At 39.1% G+C, this 25,535-nt stretch overlaps 1 protein-coding gene across 1 annotated transcript; it reads left to right on the forward strand.

The window, feature by feature from the left end:
* The first annotated feature begins 4,816 nt into the window (after window positions 1-4,816).
* LOC117386668 (putative transcription factor Ovo-like 1) lies at window positions 4,817-25,535 on the forward strand. Its single transcript, XM_033984076.2, has 5 exons — window positions 4,817-5,213; window positions 18,549-18,817; window positions 21,194-21,346; window positions 22,297-22,441; window positions 24,052-25,535. Exons 1-5 carry the CDS (start codon window positions 5,114-5,116, stop codon window positions 24,348-24,350), a joined length of 966 nt encoding a protein of 321 aa, XP_033839967.1. The 5' UTR covers window positions 4,817-5,113; the 3' UTR covers window positions 24,351-25,535.

Consider the following 25,535-nt stretch of genomic DNA (forward strand, 5'->3'; position numbering starts at 1 on the left):
GGAGACAAGCAGCTCGTGCAGTTGTCACTCATGAGGTCAGTTCAAACACACTGAGCTCAGTGTGTTTAATGCCACTTCAGGAAATATCATAACATATCCATGGAGACACGCAGGTTGCTAGGTAACAGAAAAGTTGCATAGTGCAATTGATGATGTTTTTGGCTCTCCGACGTTACGAATTGAGGACCTTTCTCCATTCAAGATATATTTTCTTTTAAATCGTTTACTGTATATTTATTGTATTTATCTTTATTGACACAGAGAGTGGCCAGTTTTTATTTTTATTTATCTTTATTGATACAGAGAGTGGCCAGTGTTTTTTAAAATTTATCTTTATTGATACAGATAGTGTCCAGTGTTTTTTTATTCATCTTTATTGATACAGAGAGTGTCCAGTGTTTTTTTATTTTATTTATCTTTATTGATACAGAGAGTGTCCAGTGTTTATTTTTATTTATCTTTATTGATACAGGGAGAACCCAATGTTTATTTTTATTTATCTTTATTTTTATCTTTATTGATACAGAGAGTGTCCAGTGTTTATTTAAAATTTATCTTTATTGATAGAGGGAGAGCCCAACGATGTTCAAACACAGAACTGCATACGTCCAACACCAAAACATTCAAATTAAGTCTAAATGTATGTATAAATATTTATTACCAGATAACAAAATAGCTCTAAAGTATCCAATTTTGGTTGTCCATAAAATATATTCCATTTTTGTGACCCTTTTTCCCACCTCAGTCCTTGCACTTGTCCTGATGTTACTTCACTGTGAGACACTTGGACAGAGTACTACTTCTACTTGTGCTACTCCTGCCTTCATTGTGATAAGTCTCGTTGGCGCTGATGGGATTATTATCATTATTAATCACCGGGGCCGCGTCGACACAATGGGGGGGTTGTAAAGGCGCTCGGCGGGGGCCTGTGGGCGGGACATTTGCATACAGAGCTTGTGTTTGTGCGTACAGGGTAATTACAGAGGTGTATTGGCGTATGCAAAATCCCATTAGGACGGGGACATTGAAGGTTAAGGTTAATGTCCCCGTAGGGAAATTTGTCCTCTGCATTTGACCCATCCCTCAACGCCGCCTCGTCAGGACAGGAGCAGCGGGACTCACCTCTGTGATCTTGTTGCTAGGTTACAGGACTATTTTAGCTTTAGGATTTGGCCTATACTGCGTCCTTTTAATATCAAGGTATTTGCAGATTTTTTTCTATTATAATTACCATATTTTTCAGAGTATAAGTCGCACAAGCTAAAAAAAAAGCATAATAATGAAAAAAACAACAACATATATTTCACATAAAAGTCGCATCTGAGTATAAGTCGCACCCTTGGCCAAACTATGAAAAAAAAGTGCAAAAATATGGTATTAATTTCACTCAATTTTGCATTTTAATTTACTTCAAACTACTCCCAATTTAATATTCTTGTTAAAAACTTAGATTTAAAAGTGCCCTTATGTCATATTCACCTGCCAGTTTCCATGGAGACGCTCTTGCTTTGCCCAGGAATGCTCCACAGTATGGCGTTAAATGTATATCTCGCGTTTACATTCACATGCGGGTTGTGGGGGCTTGTTTCTCCACAGATCTGACTTGTAACCTGCACGGCCTGGTGATGCTGCCCGCTTGTCTCCATGGAGATAGAAATGTTAATGTCATACTGTGGAATATTCAAGGCAAAGCAATAAAACCGGAGACGAGCAGGTGACAGATCTTCAACCGGAAAAGTTACGTAGTGTGTCTTTAATTGTTGTTTATCTTGATTTGCAGTGGTGAAAGAAGTACTCAGTTTTGTTGAGTAAAAGTACAGATACCGGAGTAAAGAAATACTCAAGTAAAAGTAATAGTATCACATGAAAAAATCTACTTAAGTAAAAGTATTAAAGTACCTGTTTAAAAATGTCCTTAACGAGTAAAAAGTAAAAGTATTTTGTGTGTATTTTCAGGGTTTATAAAGCTTAAAATGTAATGTAAATTTTGCCCCTCAGCCTTTTCAGACAGTAACAAAAATACTTTTACTTCTCAGTCCTGTCTAACAATGTAGTGGAGTAGAAAGTACAAATACCGCTCTCAAATGTACTGAAGTAAAAGTAAAAAGTACACAATTTAACATCTACTTAAGTACAGTACAGATACCTCACATTTACACTTAAGTACGGTACTTTACTACTTTTACTTGGTTACTTTGCAGCACTGTTGCTTTGTAACGGCTTACTTCACATATGTCAAACTCAGGTCCAGGGGCCAAATCTGACCCGTGGTGTAATTATATTTGGCCCATGAGATCATATTAAATGTACATTAGATCTGGTCCGCCGGTGTATAGCCCATGCACCACTAACACTACAAATCCCAGAATGCTTTGCTAGTACGCTGGTACACAGTTGAGACCAGTAAACGCCGCTCCTTTAAAGTAGACTCAATACTAACCAAGCAACTCGTCACATCGGCCAAATTAATTACTACAGAGAGAGACATCATTTATTTAAATAAGAAGAGAACACTACTAATGTGTCTTTTATTTCAAATATAATTTCTCATATGTTTGTAATATGAAGCTTGAGTTGTTCCAGATTTTGTGTTTAAGAAAAATGAAAGTTTCCCATTCTTCCTGAAGATGTGAGTCAGGCCTTTACTTTGAAAATGTTTAAATCCAGGCTCAAAACTGTTCTGTTCAGCTGTGCATACGACTGAAAGGGTTTTATTCTGCACTCTCCTCTTTTAATGTTAATTTTATGATGATTATTTGTGATTATTTATGTTTTGATTTGTGTGATTTTAATGTCTTTCTTATTCTGTAAAGCACTTTGAATTACCTTGTGTACGAATTGTGCTGTACAAATAAACTTGCCTTGCTTTGTCTATCAGGCGCAGTCAATTTTTCAATACATTTTGAGTTTGGCTCATGAATTTGTTTTAGTTTTTACTTTTGTCCCCCTGTGGATTTGATTTTGACACCTCTGTCTTACTTGTATTGCTGCTCTTGTACTTTGCTTTACAACACTGGAATTTCCCCATTGTAGCGCATATTTACGTTCTCTAATCTCATCTTAAATTTATACGTCAGTTCAAAATGCCTGAGTGTTTTTACAGCAAAGAATTACCGTCATGTGATGTAATTAGATGTATTTTTATACTTCTACTTGAGTAATACTGCGAGTTTTGGCTGTGATTTTAAAATGACATAATGATAAATACATAAAGCAGATGTTATAACAGTACTTTAACTTTTACTGGAGTACTCACCTCTGCGTCTGCGAATGCCCCGGAGCTGCAGAACCTCAGTATCACATGGGGTCAAACTGGTCTGACATGAAACTTCTGTTGTTTGAATATTCGCCATGGAAACCAACTGCATCAGAGGAAATACATTTAAAAAGACAACACAACGAACTGAAACCATCTAAAGCTTTTTTTTTTTTTTCAAATTATTAGACAATTGATCAAAAATAATCACGAATGGACACTTTTTCAGCATTTAGAGTTGTTTTTTTCTTTATTTCCATGGTTACTTGCATTGTAGGTGCTCACTGAAGGCATCAGAACTATGAATGGACAGGAATGTAGCAAACAACTCAAAACTTAAAATAACTCAGAACTTATTTTAGATGTTTTTTTTAATAATAGAAAAATAAAAGAGCCAATCTTTGCTTTGTACTTTTGGTATTTCTTGACCCAGACTCTGCTGGGAAGAGGAAACTATTTCAGGAAAGTTCATCATGAAGCTCATTGAGAGAAAGACAATACTACTACTGCAACTATTACTACTACTATTGCTACTAATACTACTACTACAACAACAACTACTTCTACTTCTACTAGTTCTGCTACTACTACTACTATTGCTACTACTACTACTACTACTACTACTACTGCAACCACTGCTACTTCTACTAGTTCTGCTACTACTACTACTATTGCTACTACTACTACTACTACTACTACTACTACTGCAACTGCTGCTACTATTGCTAATACTACTACTACTACTACTACTACTGCAACCACTGCTACTTCTACTAGTTCTGCTACTACTACTACTATTGCTACTACTACTACTACTACTACTACTACTACTACTGCTACTATTGCTAATACTACTACTACTACTACTGCTACTACTACTATTGCTAATACTACTATTGCTAATACTACTGCAACTACTACTGCTGCTACTACTACAATTACTACACCTACAACTGCAACTACTATGTCTACTATAAGTAATAATAATAATAATAATAATAATAATAATAATAATAATAATAATAATAATAATAATAATGTGTGTTTATATATAGTTTAAATATAGCATATACATAAATGATCGTGTCCTTCATAACGTGTTTATTCTGCACATATTTCCGGTCTGTTTCTGTTGTTGTTGTTGCTACATGTAGCCTTTGCGTGTTATTACGAAAAATAACTCCATTTTATTTTTTTTATTTTTTTACCCAGCGGCCGTACTGCTCTGACTAACGGCCGCTGTGTCCCTCTTCCTCAAGTCCTGTCACTTTCACCTCAAACTTTGACGTGACGACGGTAAATCTAACCTTTACTCGCCGAATAATCGTAACCGTGCGCCTTTCCACGCCTCGCAGCGGAATGGAGCCTGCAAAAGGAGAGACCGACACCGGGAGAGGGGTTAGACCGGTCCGACAGGTCCCTCAGCCGGCCTCGCCTCCTCCTCCTCCTCCTCCTCCTCCGAACTCCGGCGGCTGCATTTACTCACCGTTGTCACCGTTATTTCTCTGACGCATGCGCACTCTCGACCCCGCTTCCTGCTTGAGCCTTTTTTTTACCTGAGCTGCTGCTGCTGCCGCTGCGTACGTTTCGGCCCACCTACCTCTCGCCGAGACCGATACACGACTCCTCATTAAAGAACGAGACTCGCAAACGCTATCCACGCATTCTCCCGTTATTCCGCTTTACGCACGGTCTCCTTTGACGTCTACCTGTGCTCACCTGGACTCACCTGAGCACGAGCTTCTGCAGCGGATAAGGCAGCGGACTTTGGAAAGAAAATAGGACACTAAAAGGACAAAAAACAGCGCATCGGATCGCGTATTTGTTTGAAAGAGTGGATCGCGGTGCGGTTTGACGATGCCGAGGGCGTTTTTGGTGAAAAAGAACAACGTTTCGCCGGGAAAGCGGAACTGGAGCGAAGTGGCGGATCATGAAAGAGGCGACGTTTACATCCCAGGTGAGTGCATGCGTCTTTACTTTAACAATACCAAGTTTAACGGCACTTTTAGGGGTTTTACGCACACTGCAGTCGTCTTGCGTGTACAAAACGTGCTCCGAAACAATAGCGCTGGAGTTCTGTCGCGTAAAAGTCGTTATCGGTGCGTGATTAGCGGGGCATATCATGGGAATAACGGGAATCAAGTTGTTGCATTCACTGCTTCCCCATACTTTGCAATGGGTGCGCCGCAGGTTACACCAACTCAGTCCTTCTTCCATTTTTGCATAGGCCCATAAAGACACACGTCCTCATTTAGACATTTTAAGAAACATTTAAGTTGTTTATTCAGTGTAAACGATTCAAAGACTTTTATGGCCTACTTGTTGCATAGGCTCTAACGACCTTCAACCCCTAGCTTCCTTCCTAGTTCAAATAATTCGAATAATAGCCGGTCCAAGTTTAATTAAAAGTCAATAGGAGCTGATAATATTTTTTGTATTATTGTTATTTATTTTTTTATTTTTTGCTCAGTTTGCTACTAAACTGGCACATACACATAGGCCCAAAAACATGATTTTGATATAGCAAAACTATTTAAAAACATAAACCCTCCAGTAGATTTGTTAGAACCGAGGCCTATACTTTTTAAAACATTTGTGCTACAAATGTGTTTACAAAGAAGCAGGAATGCAGTCACCACCCCTTGTCTTCAGACGAAAAAAAAAAAAAAGTAATCTAGTCTAATAATCAAACTCAACGCAGTCTAGCCATAATAAAAATGGGGATCAATAATCTAAATAAAAACATTTAGGCTAATGCTAAAGTTGCCTAAAGTTAAGATGTGTCCAAATAGTGAGGGTGACAGATTCCGTTAGAACAGTGTCATGTTTCAAACAGGTCTACACAAGTGGAGTTAACCTGGATTTTGTGGAATAATTTACTTAAAATAACAAAAAAACATAATTGTTAACTGTTTAAAAAGTGTTTGATTATGTTTGTACAAAGTTTTGGCTGATATTCGAGTTTTAAACACTGCTTTAGTCGTGTCTTATTGGTTTTTTTTGGGTGTAACACTGAAATCCGTTCCCCTTCAGAAACTAACTGTTAGCTAGTTTTGAGACGATTAGCTTAAAAAAGTGTTTACCCAAAGTTTAACATGTGAATAGACCAACGTTTGGGGTGACTACACCTTCCCCAAACATTGCCAGTTTTCTCTTTCACCTCGAAAACAATCGCTATTGTTGCCAGCGGCGCGGGTTTTATTGTAGGAGCTCCGCCGGTATCAGATAACAAACTAACGGACTACACCCAGAGCAGGTAGCGCCTCTCCCGGCTCTGCTCTGCCCCTCCCCCGGCCTCTGGAGCTCTGTCTGCGGCCTCGGAGGACACACAGCACCGTTAGATGGCTTTAATCATCCGTGGAACTAAGCACGACCAGTAACCTAATAAGAAACGTTTTAATGAAGGCAGCGAGACGATTCCAGGCTTCTAATTCGGCAATTTTGAACATTTAATAAATAGTTTTCAGACATAGTTTGTAGGTTTATCAAAGCAAGTTATTACTTTAGAGTGTAAATACACAGTCTATGGTTTCTATGGCAACATTCTATCAGCCAAAGGAGCTCAATGAAATTTACTTCGTTGTTCCAGAAGTAAATAATTAATAATTAATACATTTCCTATAATTTTTTCTCATAGACTTTCTGGAAAAAAAAAATAAAATAAAAATAATAAAATAAAAATAATAATAAAATAAATAAAAATAAAATAGAAAAATAATAATAATAAAATAAAATAAAGTTTGAAAGCTCAGGGCTAATCAGCTTTGTGGTAATTAATGACCACAATACTTATAACTTTATTTAAAATCTGTTTCTAAAATTTTATAACCCGCTAAGTTGTTAGAACATTTCACATATGGAATCTTTAATTTTAAATTTGCTTTTTAGACTGAAAACAGCTGCATTATGAACATTAGTTATCACATAGCTAGCTACAGGCTATAATACTGATAATATTAATATTAATTATAATATTAATAAAAGGATTTTATTCTGAGCTCTTCTCTTTTAATGTAAATTTTATGATGATTATTTGTGATTATTTATGTTTTGATTTGTGCGATTTTAATGTCTTTCTTATTCTGTAAATCACTTTGAATTACTTTGTGTAAGAATTATGCTATACAGATAAACGTGCCTTGCCTTGCCTAATCATGCATACTACTTAATACTTAAGATGTAGATTCTTGTTGTAGCCTAATACGCCTACAGTGAGTTCTCACGTCTACTCAATTAAAATGATCAGGTTCAACATTTGTGACTTTACCTTTTGGATATTTCATGGCAGTACAATGTAATTAACAGAAAACCTGGCTCTTGTCCCCCATCCACCCCGCCCACTTTTGCCTCTAAACGCTCCTGAACCAGACATTCTTTGTGGTGGCACTTCAGGTTAAGCAGGAATCCCATTCATTTCAGTGGAGAATTTAAGAAAAGTTTTGCTGCTAAACCTGATATAAAGTAGGCTGACTTATGTAAAACATTCTTTGTTCATTTGACCAACAAATCAGCACTGCTCCGATTCTCTGGAGGCTTTAAAACAGCTCTGTATTCCACATTTAGAACTTATTTACTGTGAAGATCAGCCCCATGTATTCTGTTATAATGTGAATAAGCTCAGTGGTTCTATACTTAACATTTGGTTTCTTGTCTTTTACAATGCAATATCCTTTTTATTTTAATAGGCCTACAACAGATCACTTTTTTCGTTAACAGTAACCAAAGTAACTTCTGACCCAGACTACAAAAATAATCTGCACTGCCAAATTATGTAAAGACGAGGAATCTTAAAGTGCCCGTATTATGTTATGTCTAATGTTGTTTCCTCATCACAAACAGACCTGGAGTTGTATTTTGTTTCATTCACACATGTTTAACACACAAACCCTGCATTTTTACGCTGAGTTCTTCTTCTCTCAAACGTTAAACACTGTTCCACCTTGTGATGTCATCATGTGGTGACACAGGAAGTGCTCCACTGTGTTTTTAAACTCCACACACCTTCACCAGAATCATGTGGATAATTTAAACCCTGGAATGCCCAATCTCTGCTGATCTAAACGTAAAAGGTAGATGTCAACTTGAAAACTACTGCTTGGTGACGTCACAAAGTGGAACAGAGCATTTTGAGCTTTGGAGATGTGGACGGACTAATAATGCAGGAACACAACTTCAGGTATGTTGTTACTTTCTAGATTTGCTCTAATTGCTTTAATGGAAACACAATGAGCAAGTTAGGCTCGCAAAACCAGCTTAATCCTTTTAAACTTTAACTAACCCGTAATTACAGTCATTAGCAACCGGGTCTCGCATTTAAATTAAAAAGAGGTTAGTGTAATCCCAAGTGCCTACTCCAGATGGCTGAGTTCACCTTCACCCTTGCACAGATTTTTATATTAAATGAACTCGAGGCTGCACCCATTCACCATATTGGTTTGTAATTACACTGTTTACAGGTGTGAGCAAAGTTATTCTCGTGTGCGTCACTGGCTCATCATATTTTGGCTCCACACCCATTAGCAGGACAATACAGATGATGCTGTTATTAATATGAAAGAAAAATTCAAATCTGCCAACTGGACAAAACGTTTTCGAGTGAAGACGTTTTACTGCTCATCTAAGTCGCTTCTTCAGTTCTGGTCAGAATACTGCTGACCCTATGTTATGCTAGAATATTTATTTCATACCTGCACGTATACCATATTTTCTGGATTATAAATTGCACTTTTTTTCATAGTTTGGCCGGGGGTGTGACTTATACTCAGATGGGATTTATAAGTGAATTTTTTATTTTTTTTTCTGAATTATTACGCATTTTTTGGCTGGTGCGACTTATACTCCAGAAAATACAGTATTTCACGTAATAACATTGGCTGGAGGTGCGACTTATACTCAGATGCGATTTATATGTGAAATATATGTTTTTATTCTGAATTATTATGCATTTTTTGGCTGGTGCAACTTATACTCCAGTGCAATTTATATTCCGGTGTGATTTATACTCCGGAAAATATAGTAATTCATGTAATAACATTGGCCGGGGGTGCGACTTATACTACGTGAAATATTGGGGGGGGGGGTTCTTCATTATTATGCATTTTTTGGCTGGTGCGACTTATACTCCAGTGCGACTTATACTTCAGAAAATACTGTAACTCACGTAATAATATAACAGTACAGACACAAACGCAGATATGCATGGTTTGTTATGTCAGTGATACAATTAAAATACAGCAAGATGATCCCAATAAACACATTTGTAAATATAAAGTATCACATTCATTTCATCTAATTTTTATCTTGTTCTGTGTCCTTGGGTATTTTGAAAGGAGCTTATAAATAAAATGCATTATTATTATTATTATTTACACATAAATAGTTGAATGAAGCAATAATTTGCCATAGAAGTGACTTATTGAAATCGCTACAGCTCAAATCTCATGTCATTACAACCAAAATAACAAAAATCTCCCCAGTTTTGCAAAGAAAAAGTCACTGAGGTGCAAAATACACAGCGACAGGTTGAGGTGGACACTGCCTTATATGGACCTGAAGGGCGGAGCTTGTCCAGCAGCGACCTGACCGGAACTGAAGAAGCGGCTTAGATGAGCAGCCAAACGTCGTCACTTTAAAAGCTTTTTGTACCATTGACTGCTTTGCATTTTTCTTGTACTATGGATCAGACCTGGACGACTGAGGGATTCCACAGACACAGCTTTCGTAAGAACTGGAATCGTGACCGTTTTAGCAGAAAAATGTTCACCGCTAATGTTTAGTGCTTGTTATATGGCTTCTTATGTCACAATTTAACTTTACTTTTGCATTAAGAAAGTTTGATTTCATAATGTTGACCAAGTAGTAGAGGGGTGCTAATGTGTAAGAATAAAAGAACGTTAAATCAGACATATTGCGCTTGTGCGTGCGCTGTAGCTATAATCTACGAAACCCGTGGATCGTTATGTTATAATTTGCACGTTTTAAATTGTAATATTCATCTAAAACGGATTAATAAAAGAAAAGTTTGCTGGTTTACGCGTTAGAAAACAGCGGTGTTCAATGAGAGCTGACGTCGCCGTAAACGTCATCGCAACAAAGAGCCACGTAGCTGTCGGCGCCCCCTATGGACAGCTGTAGATCACACTAGCGAGCAACAGATTTATTTTCAGACATTTTTCAGCTAAAATGACTACGCAACGCTGCCGAATCCTACGCGTATCACCGTTTAAGAAAATAAAACTGGAGAACGAAGTGCGTACGTTGCGGTGGGCGTGTATAGGTGAAGGTGAAAACGGGGGTTGATCGACAAAATGGCGTCTTGAAAATAAGCGATTAAAGATTACTCAAATGTAAATCACTCCAAATACAACTTCAGGTGAGTAAACAATTATAACATGGGTCAAAGCTCTGAAAATACAGCCAATCCAGCACAGAACCAGCATTAAACTAGGACTCGACTGACCAAGACTGACCCAGAATCCCAAACTAGGACTAAACCAGGACTAAACCAGGACTAAACTAACACTTACGCAGAATAAAACCGGGTCTGAACCGAAACTAAACGAGAGAAACATCACATTTATCTTGTCCTGGATTCGTCCACCCTGAAACGTTCACGCCCAGAATAAAAGCATAATTGCGTTTAATAATCGTAAGCGTTGCCAGTTGACTTGTGTGTTATCTCGATGAGCGGTATGCGCCGTTACCCGCTGTACCTGTCCGACTGTATTTTTAAAGACGCAGGAATGAAAATTACTGACAGTAAACTGGAGGCTGACAGAGGGCTGTAGGCGCCAGGAACACTAGTTTGGACACTATACTTTTGCGTAGTCCTTAAAAATGTTATGTGCGAGGACGTGGGTCGTTGTTGTTGGTAGGTTGGTTGGTTGGTAGGCCCGTCACGGTAAATACAGGAAGTTGTTACGAGGGGTTGTATCGTTTTGCCGATCGTAACAGCAAATAAGTTCTACATGGAGCCGTTTTAAAGCCTCCAGAGAATCGGTTCAGTGTTGACGTGTTGGCCACATGAACACAGAAAGTTTAACACAAATAAAAATACTTTATGTCAGATTTTAGCGGCAAAACTTTTCCCCAAATTCTCTATTAAAATGAATGGGGATGAATGGGAGAGCGCAGTTTTGTCACATTTATGGCCAGAGTGGGCGGGGCCAAGTAAGGTCAATATCGACTTACCGTTCAGTAAATTAAAGCTGGAACGGTATTTTATTGGGTCAGTATTTAAAGTGGGTGCTTTTTCTTTGTACTACTGGGAAAATTAGTTTTATTTTTCTGTTTTTCGACAACATTTGAACTGTAGAATCATGAACTTGTATGACTCATTAGAGACGCAAACTCACGACTTAAGTGTTGCGTTCTGTTATATGTTTTTAACGATATGGGAAACAAAGAGCTAAAGATCACAAAAGATTACACTCCAGGTTTTATTTTTATTTTGAATTGGCTAATTTTGCAGCACATTTAAATAGTTAATAGGCCAATGTTTTAAGTTTCTATAGTGTCACCTTATGTTTCTTAGTGTGTTTATCTACATTCTGTCAGTAAAAGCATGTGGTTTAGAGCAGATGCAAACATTTGGAAGAAGAAATTTAACTTCTCTCTCTGTCTGTCTCCCTCTCTTTTCTCTCTCTCCCTCTCTTTTTCTCTTTTCTCGCTCTCTCTCATTTCTCTCACTTCTCTCTCTATTCTCTCTTCTCTCCCTCTCTTTTCTCTCTCTTCTCTCGATTCTCTCTTTTTGCGCTCTCTCTTTTCTCTCTTTCTCTCCCTCCCCTTCTCTCTCTCCCCTTTCTCTCTTTTGTCTCTCCCTCTCTTTCTCTCTTCCCCCCTTCCCCCCCCTCTCTCTTATCTCTCTCTCCATCTCTTTTCTCTCTCTTCTCTCTCTCTTTTCTCTCTCTTCTCTGTCTCTTTTCTCTCTCTTCTCTCTCTATTCTCTCTCTTCTCTCCCTGTCTATTCTCTCTCTTCTTTCTAGTCTCTCTCTTTTCTCTCCCTCCCTCTTCCTCTTCCCTCTCTCTCTTTTGTCTCTCCTTCTCTTTCTCTCTCTTCTCTCTCTCTCTTTTCTCTCTTTCTTTTTTTATAATGTCAAAACAAAATTGCATTGAAACATCATGATCGATCAATGGCCTATGTGGGTTATGTTTCATATCATTCAGCCCTATTATTATTATTATTATTATTATTATTATTATTATTATATTTTATTATTATTATTATTATTATTATTATTATTATTATTATTATTATTATTATCCATTCAGTGTTTCTCAAACCATGGGCCTTGGGCAGCTCTTCAGTTTGTGGGTTTGTCTCTTTTACAGTTCATTTTATCCACTTTTTTCATCGTCCTTTGGATCATTTCTTGTTTAGATCTACAGCGGAAATGACATAGTCCACTTTTAGACCTGGTTTAGCCCTCGATTAGACCTGGGATAGTCCTGTTGTAGACTTGAGCTAGACCTGGTGGTAGATCTGAAAGCCAAATCTTGGTGTGAAAAGTCTGAGGGCCCATATTCTCCATTTTCTGATTTGTTCTAATGTTTCCTCATCACAAACAGACCTGGAGTTGTGTTTTGTTTCATTCACACATGTTTAACGCACAAACTCTGCATATTTAGTTCTTCTCTCAAACTGAAAACACTCTGTTCCACCTTGTGATGTCATCATGTGGTAATACAGGAAGTGCTCCACTGTGTTTTTAAACTCCACACACCTTCATTTCTAGAATCATGTACTTAATTTCACCTCTGGAATTCGCAATCTTGTACTGAATTTCCAGGTAAAATGAGCTGTTAACTCGAAAACTACCACTTTATGACATCACAAGGTGGAACAGAGCGTTTAGAGGAAGATAAAGTGTTACTCAAACATGTGTGAATTAAACATAACACAACTCCAGGCGTGTTTTTGATGGGGTAACACTATTCTAACATGCCTTAAAGCTTCACAGGAGTCAGTTTTTTGCGTAATATAAGAGCTTTAATGTGTGACTATGGCGCACACAGACTATCTTCATCAAACAGTGAAATAGAGGAGCCGTGTTTGGCCAAGGCGAGGCTCAGATCCGTTACTCCAGAAAGAAAGGAGCGGTTTGTAAGAGGAAACATTATTTCTACCACCATTAGGACACAGATTTGGAACAAAAACGAGAATATTTTTTTTTTCTGTCATGATTGAGATGATTTGAAACTGTTACTTATCGCAAAACTTAAAAAATTTGCAGTTTTTTTTTCATTTTGGATGTTTCTATTGCTCTGAAATTGTAGAAAAATCACGCCTCCTTACTGTGAGCGGGCTTGCATCTCCACAAACCTGACTTTCCTGCTTGTTTCCATAGAAATGTTGCTGCTTTGGGTTATAATCTTCCACATTATGGCATATTCAGTAACTTATCTCCATGGTGAATGTTTCCAAGTTTGGTTTTAACTTTCTGTTTCCATGGAATCGTGAAATGGATGCGCCAAACCTACAAAGTTACGCAGTGTGGCTTTAACTTGTAACTTCAAAATGATGTTGTTTATTAGCAGAATTTTGTGATGTTTTAATAGACAAGGGACTCAAGTAAAAGTAAAGTATCACATGAAAAAATCTACTTAAGTAAAAGTAATAAGTACCCGCTTAAAAATGTACTTAAAGAGTAAAAAGTAAAAGTATTTCACACAAGTGTTGTTCATTTGTTAAAGTTTAAATGTAGAAATACTGATAAAAAATGAGACATATTTTGGTCAAAAGTAACAACATGAATCAATTTCTTTATTTTTCTTCTGAATTTTGTGTTTTTATTTTTGTTTTGCTCAAAGTCGAAGCTTGAACGCGAAAATAAAACTAAAAATAACCCCTCAAAAAATCATATGAAAAGTACTTTTTACTTTTCAGTCCAGTTTAAACATATAGTGGAATAGAAAGTACAGATACTGCTCTCAAATGTAGTGAAGTAAAAGTAAAAAGTATCCACTGTAAAATGTACTTATGTAAAATTCTACTTGAGTACAGTACTTTACCACTTGTACTTCATTACACCACCAGGGAATATAGTATAGAGTATATTTTTTGTCTTCTTTTGTTTGAAAATGTGGGAATAATTGTGATCAGGACTGATTTGGTTAATTCCACATTTATCTGTAATCGGGAGTCAGGCCAAGTATATGGATTTTATATTTCCGACTATGATTCTCCAAGTGTCCTTCAGATCTTTATTCTGTGTAGAGACGTTTCTTTTCGTTCTCCAGATCTGAAATACGACTCTGTTACATCAATAACAACAGTAACAAAAATCAGACGTGTTGCACTTTGTCCTGCCGTGTCAGTCTCGTTCACCTGTTCAGCGAGGTCGAGTTCACTTACTCTGTTTGTGACGGTATTTTCCTCGAAGGCAGAACCACAAATCAACACTCAGATCCGGTCCTCGTTTATTCTTAGTTCCTCCCAGTCGCTCTGTGCCGTGGATCTGTTCAAATAACTGGATGGAGCTGTGTCCTAGAGCTGCCTCCAGTTGGATTAGTGTCCATTTATTGCTACTACAACGAAAAAATCCATCCTGGCCAGAGCTCGATGTGATCACAAACTGCTTGTGACAGAGACTGACAGAGCGCCTAAAGCACATGTGTCAAACTCAAGGCCTGGGGGCCAAATGCGGCCCGCCACGTCATTTTATGTGGCCCACGAGAAGATAAATTAAGGCTTGACTGTCATTTTAAAATAAGTCTGTGCTGCTTTAATGTGCGCAGACCGTGACAATAAACTAATGAGATTTTCCCAACAAGTGACACTTAGAAATATTTGCAAATAATCATATCAAATTGTTCAGGAAGAGGAAAATTGTCAGCGTGGAAGGCAGTTTCAAGAAAGGTGCTGAAGGTGAATACAAGTTTGTGCTTTAAGGAGAAAATCTGTGTGTTTTTTGTGTTATGAGGCAGGGTCGGTCCAATCTACATCGACATTTTGACTTGAGCTAAGTATGAAAAAGTTAGTCTGCAAGAAAAACAACAAACTGTCCAATAATTAAAAATCTGTTTTTGAAGCAGAGCTGTAGGTTCTGACCAGATCCACACTTTTAAAAATGTCAGTTTATCAGGAAATACAGTTACACGGAGTTACACAGAGACGTAATATTTGCAACTTGAATAAGTAATGAATACAGAAACAGTTATTTAACAAGTTTAAAAGTAGTTACATTTATTTTACAGGACATTTCTTTACATTTAGTGACATTTATACTGCCGCACAGTCACATCTGGCCCTTGATGGCGGCCATGTTGCTGATGTGACCCTCGGTGAAAATGAGTTTGGCACGTCTGACCTAAAGCTTTCACAAAAGTCAAATCTTGTGGTGATTTTGATCTATTTTCACATCATTCAATCAACTTTTTTTCTCAGCTCAAAATAGTCTGTTGTCTGAAAAACGCTTTTTAATCTTTAGCTTCGGTCACGCTCTATGTCCGCTCTAGCTAAACTCAAGTGCAGATTGGTCGAAGCGGTCACATGGTACGACATGAGCACTGCCCTTTGACTCCATGTTTAGACCCCGGCGCTTCCTCTGTGCACAACAAAACCCGACAACGTCACTGTTAGCGCCACTACTTCCTGTCCAATTTTATCTCCATGAGGTTTTTGCCGAGTAAAATGAGTAAATATTTAAAGGTCAGGCAGTGACAGGGAGCTGCGGGTGGGTCAGGGGTCAGAGGTCAGAGGTGGAAGTGACTGTTAGCTTTGAGACGCAGCGAGCTAGTTAGCATGCGGCCGTGCACAGAGCTGTTATATGATACCATTTTAGCTGCGGAGGATGGAATAAATGACTTTTATGGCTAACTACAGACACAAACTAACGACTCAAGTGTTTCATTCTGCTGTTTATTTATTGCAGCTCATGATTTTTTAACAATATTGTAGATTTAGAATAGTTTTTGTGGTGTAAATGTGCTCTCGGGTTGTTGTCCTTGGCTTAAATTAGCTTCCATATTATCGTTTATCGTCTATATTTACTTCAGCGATGTATCAAACTTCAAAATGTGTGATTGTGACAGGCCTTTGACATCGTATTTGTCGCTTCACTCCTCTGTCCTGTCATCTTCCTCTCATAATCCCCCCCCCCCCCCCCCCCCCGTGGCATTTGCAGGTGGATTATTTTGCCCGTCCCGCACATTCAGGTCACAGATCGTCGTTTGAATTGAAGCCGGTCGCTCGTGACAATCTGGTCCGACGAGTCCAACTGTAGCTTCAAAATGGAGCGAGAGAAAACAAAAAGCCAAAACATGGACGCACCCACGCACGAATACATGTACACAAACACGCACACACACACGTACACACACAGTAATACACACATAACTCTGGATAAGTGAGGTATTGTGAAAATCTTAGTGGGGCTTAGTGGTCTACATATGTAACGGCCAAGTCTATTTATGGTCGTAGAGCTTAAACGACTTAAGTAAATCTGATTCATTGCATATAATAACAAACAGGTATAATGTCACTGTGTTTTTATCGTCTTACAAAACAGGAAAACCCAGCTAGTTCATTTTAAACGATTTGCAGTGGTCCAAAGTTGTTCCTCACTGACCTATGAACTTTAACAGCGACGTCAAATCAGTAACATCTGCAGCTTTTTACCATGGACGAAACCAGGACGAGACCAGGACCAGACAAGGACGAAACCAGGACGAAACCAGGACGAAACCAGGACGAAACCAGGACGAAACCAGGACTAAACCAGGACGAAACCAGGGCGAGACCAGGACGAGACCAGGACGAAACCAGGACGAGACCAGGACTAAATCAGGACTAAAACAGGACGAGACCAGGATGAGACCAGGACTGAACCAGGACGAACCCAGGACGAACCCAGGACGAAACCAGGACAAAGCCAGGACAAAACCAGGACAAAGCCAGGACGAAACCAGGACGAGACCAGGACTAAATCAGGACTAAACCAGGACGAAACCAGGATGAACCCAGGACGAAACCAGGACGAAACCATGGCGAAGCCAGGACGAGACCAGGACGAGACCAGGACGAGACCAGGACGAGACCAGGACGAAACCAGGACGAAACCAGGATGAACCCAGGACGAAACCAGGACGAAACCATGGCGAAGCCAGGACGAGACCAGGACGAGACCAGGACGAGACCAGGACGAGACCAGGACGAAACCAGGACGAAACCAGGACGAAACCAGGACGAAACCAGGACGAAACCAGGACCAGACCAGGACCAGACCAGGACCAGACCAGGACCAGACCAGGAAGAACCCAGGACGAAACCAGGACGAAACCAGGACAAGACCAGGACTAAATCATTACTAAACCAGGACGAGACCAGGACTAAACCAGGACTAAACCAGGACTAAACCAGGACTAAACCAGGACGAAACCAGGACGAAACCAGGACTGAACCAAGACTAAACCAGGACTAAACATGGACAATCAGCGTTTGAGTTTTCTGCAGTTAAAACCTGGAACATTCTTCCTGAAGATGTGACACAGGCCTCTACTTTGATAATGTTTAGAACCAGACTCAAAACTGTTCTGTTTATCTGTGAATGTGACTGAAAGGGGTTTATTCTGCACTTTTCCCCCTTTATTGTTAATTTTATGATGATTATTTGTGATTATTTATGTTTCGACTTGTTGTATTGTGATGATGATTTGAATTACCTTGTGTGTGAATTGTGCTGTACAAATAAACTTGCCTTGCCTTATGCACTCTGAACATCCTAGTTACTCCCCAGGATGAGTTTCTAAGCTCTTTTTACAACTCTTGAGACCAGTGCGGAGTCACATAATACTAAGGACAATAAAATGCTTAATAATTAGATGCAGACACGTCAAAATACATCTGAATTTTATTGTTTGATGATCAGGAAGTGTGTGTTAGCATGCTAGCTGTTGTTAGCTTTACTCCGCACTGGTCTCTGAGAGTGGTAAAAAGAGCTTATAAACTCATCTATGTGAATAATTATGACGCTTCAGTACAGGTTTGTTGGAAAAGCAGGTGTTAGGGTCAAAATGAGACCGAGTTGTGCTGTTTGTCTGTGATTATAAAGTGTTTTTTATTGTCCACGAACCAAGAAATTAGTCTGGTGCTCGAAACTCAAAACTTTGCGCTGCTCTGGCTTCTAAAAGTTGTGAAAAGAGCTTATAAACTCATCACTGTGAGTAGTTAGAATGCTCAGAATGCAGAATTTCTGTTTTCTCCTGTTTTTTCACTGTAAAAATCTGGTCCAGTGCCTTTAATGAAGACAAAATTTCATCTGTTTTAAAACTTCTCTCTCTCCTTTGATTCCAGTGTCCATCTTCCCGTCGTCCGCCCTGATGATGGAGGCCGAGGCCGCAGAGAGCGCCCCCTTGTGTCTGACCAAACCGTCCGTCTCAGAGTCGTCTTTCACCACGGCGGAGTTACCGTCCAGCACCGTGTTAGGACGCCCGCAGCCGGACCCCCAGGCCCGCCAGGATCTCCAGGACGTCCAGGACACCCAAGAACCCCAGCCCGAGAGGGGGGAGAGCAGGAGGAGGGCCCAACACAGCGGCAGCTCCTATGTGCGCTCTAAAATCAAGGTGAGAATCACGTCAAGTCAAATTTATTCATAAAGCACATTTGAAAACGACCACCGCTGCCCAAAACGCTGCACGATATAAAGTGCAATCTTATCAAACAAAACATGAAAATACAATAAAACACAACAAATGCAATACAGTATAAGACTCCCGCTCAGCTCGTACGCAAACCCAGTGCAAACAAATGAGTTTTCAACAAAGGTTTAAACATATTTAGAGATTGGGCTGTTCTAATACCTAAAGAGAGACTGTTCCAGAGTCGATGGGCCAGCTACAGCAAAAGCCCCGCCCCCTCGAGGTTTGATCGACCCTTTAAGGCAGGGGTGTTAAACTCCATTTCACCAAGGGCCACATCAGTAAAATGGTTCGCCTCAAATTTGCAAAAATGTAAAAATGTAAAAATATGACTGTGTAACTGCGTATCTCCTGATAAACTGAAATTTTGAGACAGTCATACATTTAAATTTACCTTGTCACGGCCACATAAAATGACATGACGGGCCGCATTTGGCACCCGGGCCTTGAGTTGGACACATGTGCTTTAAGGCCTGAGAACATTATAGACCAGTATAGCTCACCTAGACCTTTTTTTTAGCCATAAAAATCATGTTAAAGGAAGTATCAGAATGTACTTTTGCCTTTTTTCACACAACTACCTCTATTTTACATATCTATCCTTATTTTTCCTTTGACGCATCAAATAACTGATATCTTCCAGGGACGACGTAAGCACATTACAGTAATGACAGTAACATATTTAAAGAGCCCCATGCCTCTGCTTTGAGACGCCGTTTGAATTTACACGAGAACACGAGTGGATGTGGAGTTACGGTAATGGAAATTCCGCAAACCGCGAGTCTATCGGCGGTGATAGCATCCGACGCTAACGGGTTAAAACATCCAAAATCATCTGGTCTGCTGATTTCAAATTTCTACTGTGAACATGGACAGACAGAAGCTCAGAGAGATAAACAGGGGCCGACCCATGAGACATTTAAAAAACACAATCACAAATGGGGCAGGAAGATGCGTCTGTCTCGGGGCAACTGTGGCTACTGGGGCGAGGCTGCAGGTGCTTTGTTTAGTCGATTAATCAGTTGGTGGCGTCTTGGTCGAATGTTTGTATTAGCCAATGAATTATTTAGATTTTGGTATTTCCACGACCACCCAAAAGTTTGGACACGCCCTCTCGTTCAGTGTTTTTTTTCCTTTATGTTAAGTTTTGACTGGCAGTGTTTATGTAAAAAGGATCAAACTCATGATTTACAAGTTTAATTCTGCATTAGTAATCGTTTTTGCATGATTTAAACTTCGTCTTTTGCTTGTTTTTGCATGAACTCCCCCTGCAGGTGTAGTCTCATGAGTGCACTTTGGGTCAGATGCATAGAGATAAGCGAGGTAATAGTTTTGAGCGCTTTTGCCACGCCCCCTTTTTTTTGTTCAACCAATCAATCGGCAGCACTTGTCTTCAGTTGACCTCGGCTCTGTTATTGGGAAAGTTCACCGGATAAAATAATCAAGTAGAAGTACAAATTAGTGGTAAAAGAAATTACTTAAGCAAGAGTAAAAAGTATTTGGGAAAAGTACTACTCAAGTAAAAAATAACTGACTGTTTGGAGGTAACATCTGATTTATAATTTGAAGTTGATGTCATTGGAAGGACAAAACTTGAAAATATAATGCACGAACTCTGATATTTTCAAAGGATAGACACAAAAATGAAAATAAAAACAGTATAAAACGAAATCGTAAGTGAAAGAGCGGCACAAGAAATAATTTTATATCGTCAACATAAAGCTTTTGTCACTTCACAGATGGAAGAGTAACCATAACTTTTACTCAAGTAAGAGTACTTTTACTTCAATCCAAGTGTTACTATATTACTATTAAAAAGGAGTCCAAAAACAACTCCAAGAAGTACAATTTAATTAAAAAGTTATTCAAATAAATGTAACTGAATACTGCCCACCTCTATGTGATAATTAGCAATAGTTTTCTTTTCTTTTTTGTTTTTTTATTTAAAATTTTTATAGATTTTATAGTACAAAATATGCATATATTGACATACATCCTTTTTTTCCCTTAAGTAAAAAAAAAAAAATAAAAAAAAAAAAAAATAACAATAATATTAAAAATAAAACATTTACAGAAGCAAAAAAAGGGGGAAAAATAAATAAATAAATAAAGTCCGATCTTAGAGGTTTTACAAAATCCAGCCAGTCTTTCTGTATATTTTCAAATGTCTCTGTTTCTAATCTTAAAGTAAAAGTCAATTTCTCCATAACATAAATATCATGCGTCACATTAACCCAGTTTTCCATTTTTGGTGCCTCTGCAGTCGTTTTATTTTCTAACTTTTAACTGATTTTTTTCCAGGTCACGACAGGTGAGTTGCCAGGCTCCAACCAATCACCACCGCCCCAGACTGTGACATCACTGATCGCCATGGAAACAGAGACTACGCCACCAAAATCAGCCAATCAGAGTCAGATGACAGCCGCAGGGTCCGTCCCCCTTTTCTCCTGCACGGTAAATATTTAAAACTATTAATATATCACAGAAAAACATAGGTTACTTTAAAACTCTGAAAGATGGCGCCCAATTATGTTTATTTCAATAGGTTCTGTTCAGTTCAGATGGAGGGCGGAGCCTTTTTATGGACGATTCACTGTTTTACAAAGAAATATTCAAACATATGATCCACAAATGTTGAACCTCATCATGATTTCTTAGAGATTCGGTCCACAAACTTGTCATATTAATCTTATGGCAACAATCACGTGTTTGGGGTTGAATAATTTCACTTTCTAAAGCTGTCATGAAAAAATAATTCCACTTTTTTTAACCGTTTAATTATTATTACTATTAATTAACCATAAACCAGGTCAACAAATGTGTAATCTGACACAAAAACATCAAATTTAGAGTTCTATAGAGTTCTGATCTGTCTCCAGCTCAGTTTTAAACAACTGGGACCTGGGGGCATGATGCTAACTGTAGGCACTGCTCTGTCTTAAGCTCTGTTACTCAAATTAGACTTTAATCTCGACTTTGTTTTAACACAATCTGACTATAAAGAGCTGACTTGGCTTGAGCTACAACACGTGAGATGATTTGCGCTGTTTAAACAAGTCTCACACCTAGCATCACAGTCACAAGCTAGCTAGCGTTAGCCGACAGTTTTTCAATTAGCCACTTTCATGTTTTTGTTGAAAATTTAACACCCAAACAGGACAATGAACGCTCGGATTGATCACAGGCTCCTGGAGATGTGTTTACAGACTATCTTAAAACTTTTTTGACTGTGTTTGCTAATGTGCATAGTGTCTCCATGGCAACTGCTGAAAAATCCACCATAGAGATGCATGTAGAACATCTAGAATAGGTGCGAATAGGTCTGACAATACACGGTTTGTTCTGTAGCTAACTGTAGATGTATATGACTGTGTAACTCTGGATGTTTTGTGTTTTCGTTGCAGATTTGCCAAAAGACGTTCCAGTTCCAGCGGATGTTGAATCGTCACATTAAATGCCACAATGAAACTAAGAGACACCTGTGCAGCTTCTGCGGAAAAGGTTTCAACGACACATTCGACCTGAAGAGACACGTCCGAACGCACACAGGTACCAAAATGTAAACAGCACACTCCTGAAATGAATTGAAAGAACGCACACAGGTAAAAAAAAGTGAACAACACCCTGCGGAAATGAACTGATGAATAAGATAAGATAAATTAGACTCAATATACAGTCAGTGGTTGGAGCACATACCGTATTTTCTGGGCTATAAATGGCAAAAAAATGTTTAACAATGAAGAAAAAAACAAGGTTGTCAGGTCGTCACTTTGACCATAACGAATATGTGAAATTATATACTCAGATGTGACTTATATTTCACATATATCTGAGTATAAGTCGCAAAATACGGTAGTTACTTAAGTTAATTTTAATTTACTTTAAAATGCCCCAAACCCTCTCCTGTGCCCAAAACAAAGTAACAACAGAAAGGTGGACCTGATGAGCCAAACCGAACAAAAGGATGCTGCACCTGGACAACCCTGTACAGGGCCGTAGACGCCGGTGCCGACATCGCTAACCTAAAACCAAAAAACATCCGCAAACTAACCTTATCAAATAAAAGAAAACAGGACAGCCAGACCCACCAGGTCAAACACAAAAGGGATAACTGCAGCTAACAGGTGGAGTGTGGCCTGTACTGAGCAGCAGTCAGAGCCATGGAGCGCGTACGACGACAAACGCTCTCCTCAAGGGTGGAGGGCGAGGTGGTGCACAGTGAGAACGCGCCATGGACAGGTGGCCTATTTATACGGCGACCAGCCACGCCCCAAAACAAGCAGAAATATAAAATACATTTAAAATAATGGGGTAAAGGGCCTGCAGCATGTAACAATACTAAAATTCTGAACTTAATTTTGATACTAAGGATTAGACTCGATACTCAATACAGATTCCTATACCACAAAGATAATAAAAATTTAAAAAAACCTCTTTATTTACACAATAGAATATGATTTTTAATATTAAATCGTAGTACTTTCTGTGTAATCTCTGTTGTATACTGGTCTATGAGATTTTACAGACAGTGGCTCAGTTTGTAGAGCGTTTGTCCACTGATCTGAAGGTTAGTGGTTTGAATCCCGCTCTCGACATAAACATCATTGGTAGAGCGGTCAGAAGTATTGACCCACAGGTTGAATACAGATGAATACTATCGTTGTGTCCTCGGGCAAGACACTTAACCCGCCTCTCCCCCAGTGTCAGTTCTTGTTCTGATGCAGCTCAAGATCATTGCAAAGCTACTGTATTTTCTGGACTATAAGTTGCACTTTTTTCAGTTTGGCCGGGGGTGCGACTTATACTCAGGTGCGATTTATACTCCAGCGCGACTTATACTCCAGTGCGACTTATACTCCAGTGCGACTTATACTCCAGTGCGACTTATACTCCAGTGCGACTTATACTCTTGTGCGACTTATACTCCAGTACGACTTATACTCCAGTGCGACTTATAATCAGGTGCGATTTATACTCCGGAAAATAGGGAAAGGTTCATTTCTGTCCTGTGAATGTGACATTTTTTGTCTAGTTTTAGTTCCGATACTTTTGACAAGCCTAGTCCACACACAATTCTCTTTATATATTCTGAAATAAATCATTTTAAATATCGATACTATCCAACTACATCCATTTTTTAACATATTTCTATTTTCCAGGAGTTCGCCCGTACAAGTGCGACCTGTGCGAGAAGGCTTTCACCCAGCGCTGCTCGCTCGAATCCCACATGAAGAAAATCCATGGAGTCACGCTCAAATACGCCTACAAGGAGCGCCGCAACAAGCTGTACGTGTGCGAGGAGTGTGGCCATACCGCCCCCACCCAGGACGATCTGATGGTGCACCTCCACAACCTCCACCCGGCCAGCGCCTTCCTCAAGGGCAAGATGGCGGCGGCGAGGAGGCAGAGGGAGCAGGACGGGGAGAGCGACGACACCACGGGGTCGAATGGACAGTGAGGACGGGGGAGGACATGTGGATACTTTGCAGCTGATGTCATCAAAATCTCCTGGGGTGGTGATGCCAACCGGAGGCACTGTTTTGTCTGAAGCTCTGTTTGTCAAAGTAGACTTTAATCGGAGTTTTGTTTTTCCGACACAGCCACAACAGATGAGCTGATTTGTGCTCTTAAACGAGTCCCTATCACGTAGCATTACAGTCACACGTTAGCTAGCGTTAGCCAACATTTTTTCAGTTAGCCATTTGAAAATCAAACTCCTAAACAGGACGTAAACGCTCGGACTGATCACAAACTCCTAAAAATGTGCTGTTTAAATCCGTTTTTGTATTTTTTTTGCGAGTTTTCGAGACGCTCTTAAGGCTTTTTTTGACAGTGCATTGTGCCACTAAGGCAACTGCTGAACTTTGTGCCATAGACATGCATGTAGAACGCCCCCAGAGTGATGTCACTGCAAAGTATCGATGTGGGTTAAATGTATATCGTTTTTGTCTGTTCATGGGTTTCAACTTCCTATTCGACGGTGCCATTTTGAGGACGGTTGACCTTTCAAATTGTAATATTTTGTTGTGTATTGTTAATTGCTATGGCAACAGTTAAGTTTTTATCATTCTGAAACCCATGGATAAGGAAGTCAAGTGCAGTAATTTTTGGATTAAACCCAGTCTAACTCAACAAGAGCTAAAGCAGGCAAAAAATGAAAACAAATGTGTTAAAATGACTCGGATATGAATTTACTTTTGTGACAAAGTTTATTTAAAGCTGCACTACGTAACTTTCCTGATAGAAGTTCTGCCACCTTCCTCGTCTCCATGGAGATGTTGTTGTTTTGGAACTGTAATGTTCTACAATATGGAATAAAACTATAAATCTATACATCTACCTCCATGGGGACAAAGCAGATTATGCCGTCCGGCCAAGTTACAGGTCAGATCTGTGGAGAGGCGACCCCACTCACTGTACGTTTTTGAAGGTATTTTTTAGCACGCTCCCTTTTTTTAGTGAAACAATCGATCGACAGCACAAGTTAGTGAATACACCCCTAGAAAGTAACTGTAAAACACACAAGCAAAGCAATAGCATCACCATGGAGACCAGCACGTAACCAGAAAAGTTACATAATGCATCTTTAAACTTGTTATATAGAATTTTGTTTGTATTGAAGCAAGTTAAATCATCTGGTTTA

Source organism: Periophthalmus magnuspinnatus, chromosome 18, assembly GCF_009829125.3.
Source record: "Periophthalmus magnuspinnatus isolate fPerMag1 chromosome 18, fPerMag1.2.pri, whole genome shotgun sequence".
Taxonomy (NCBI): Eukaryota; Metazoa; Chordata; class Actinopteri; order Gobiiformes; family Gobiidae; genus Periophthalmus; species Periophthalmus magnuspinnatus.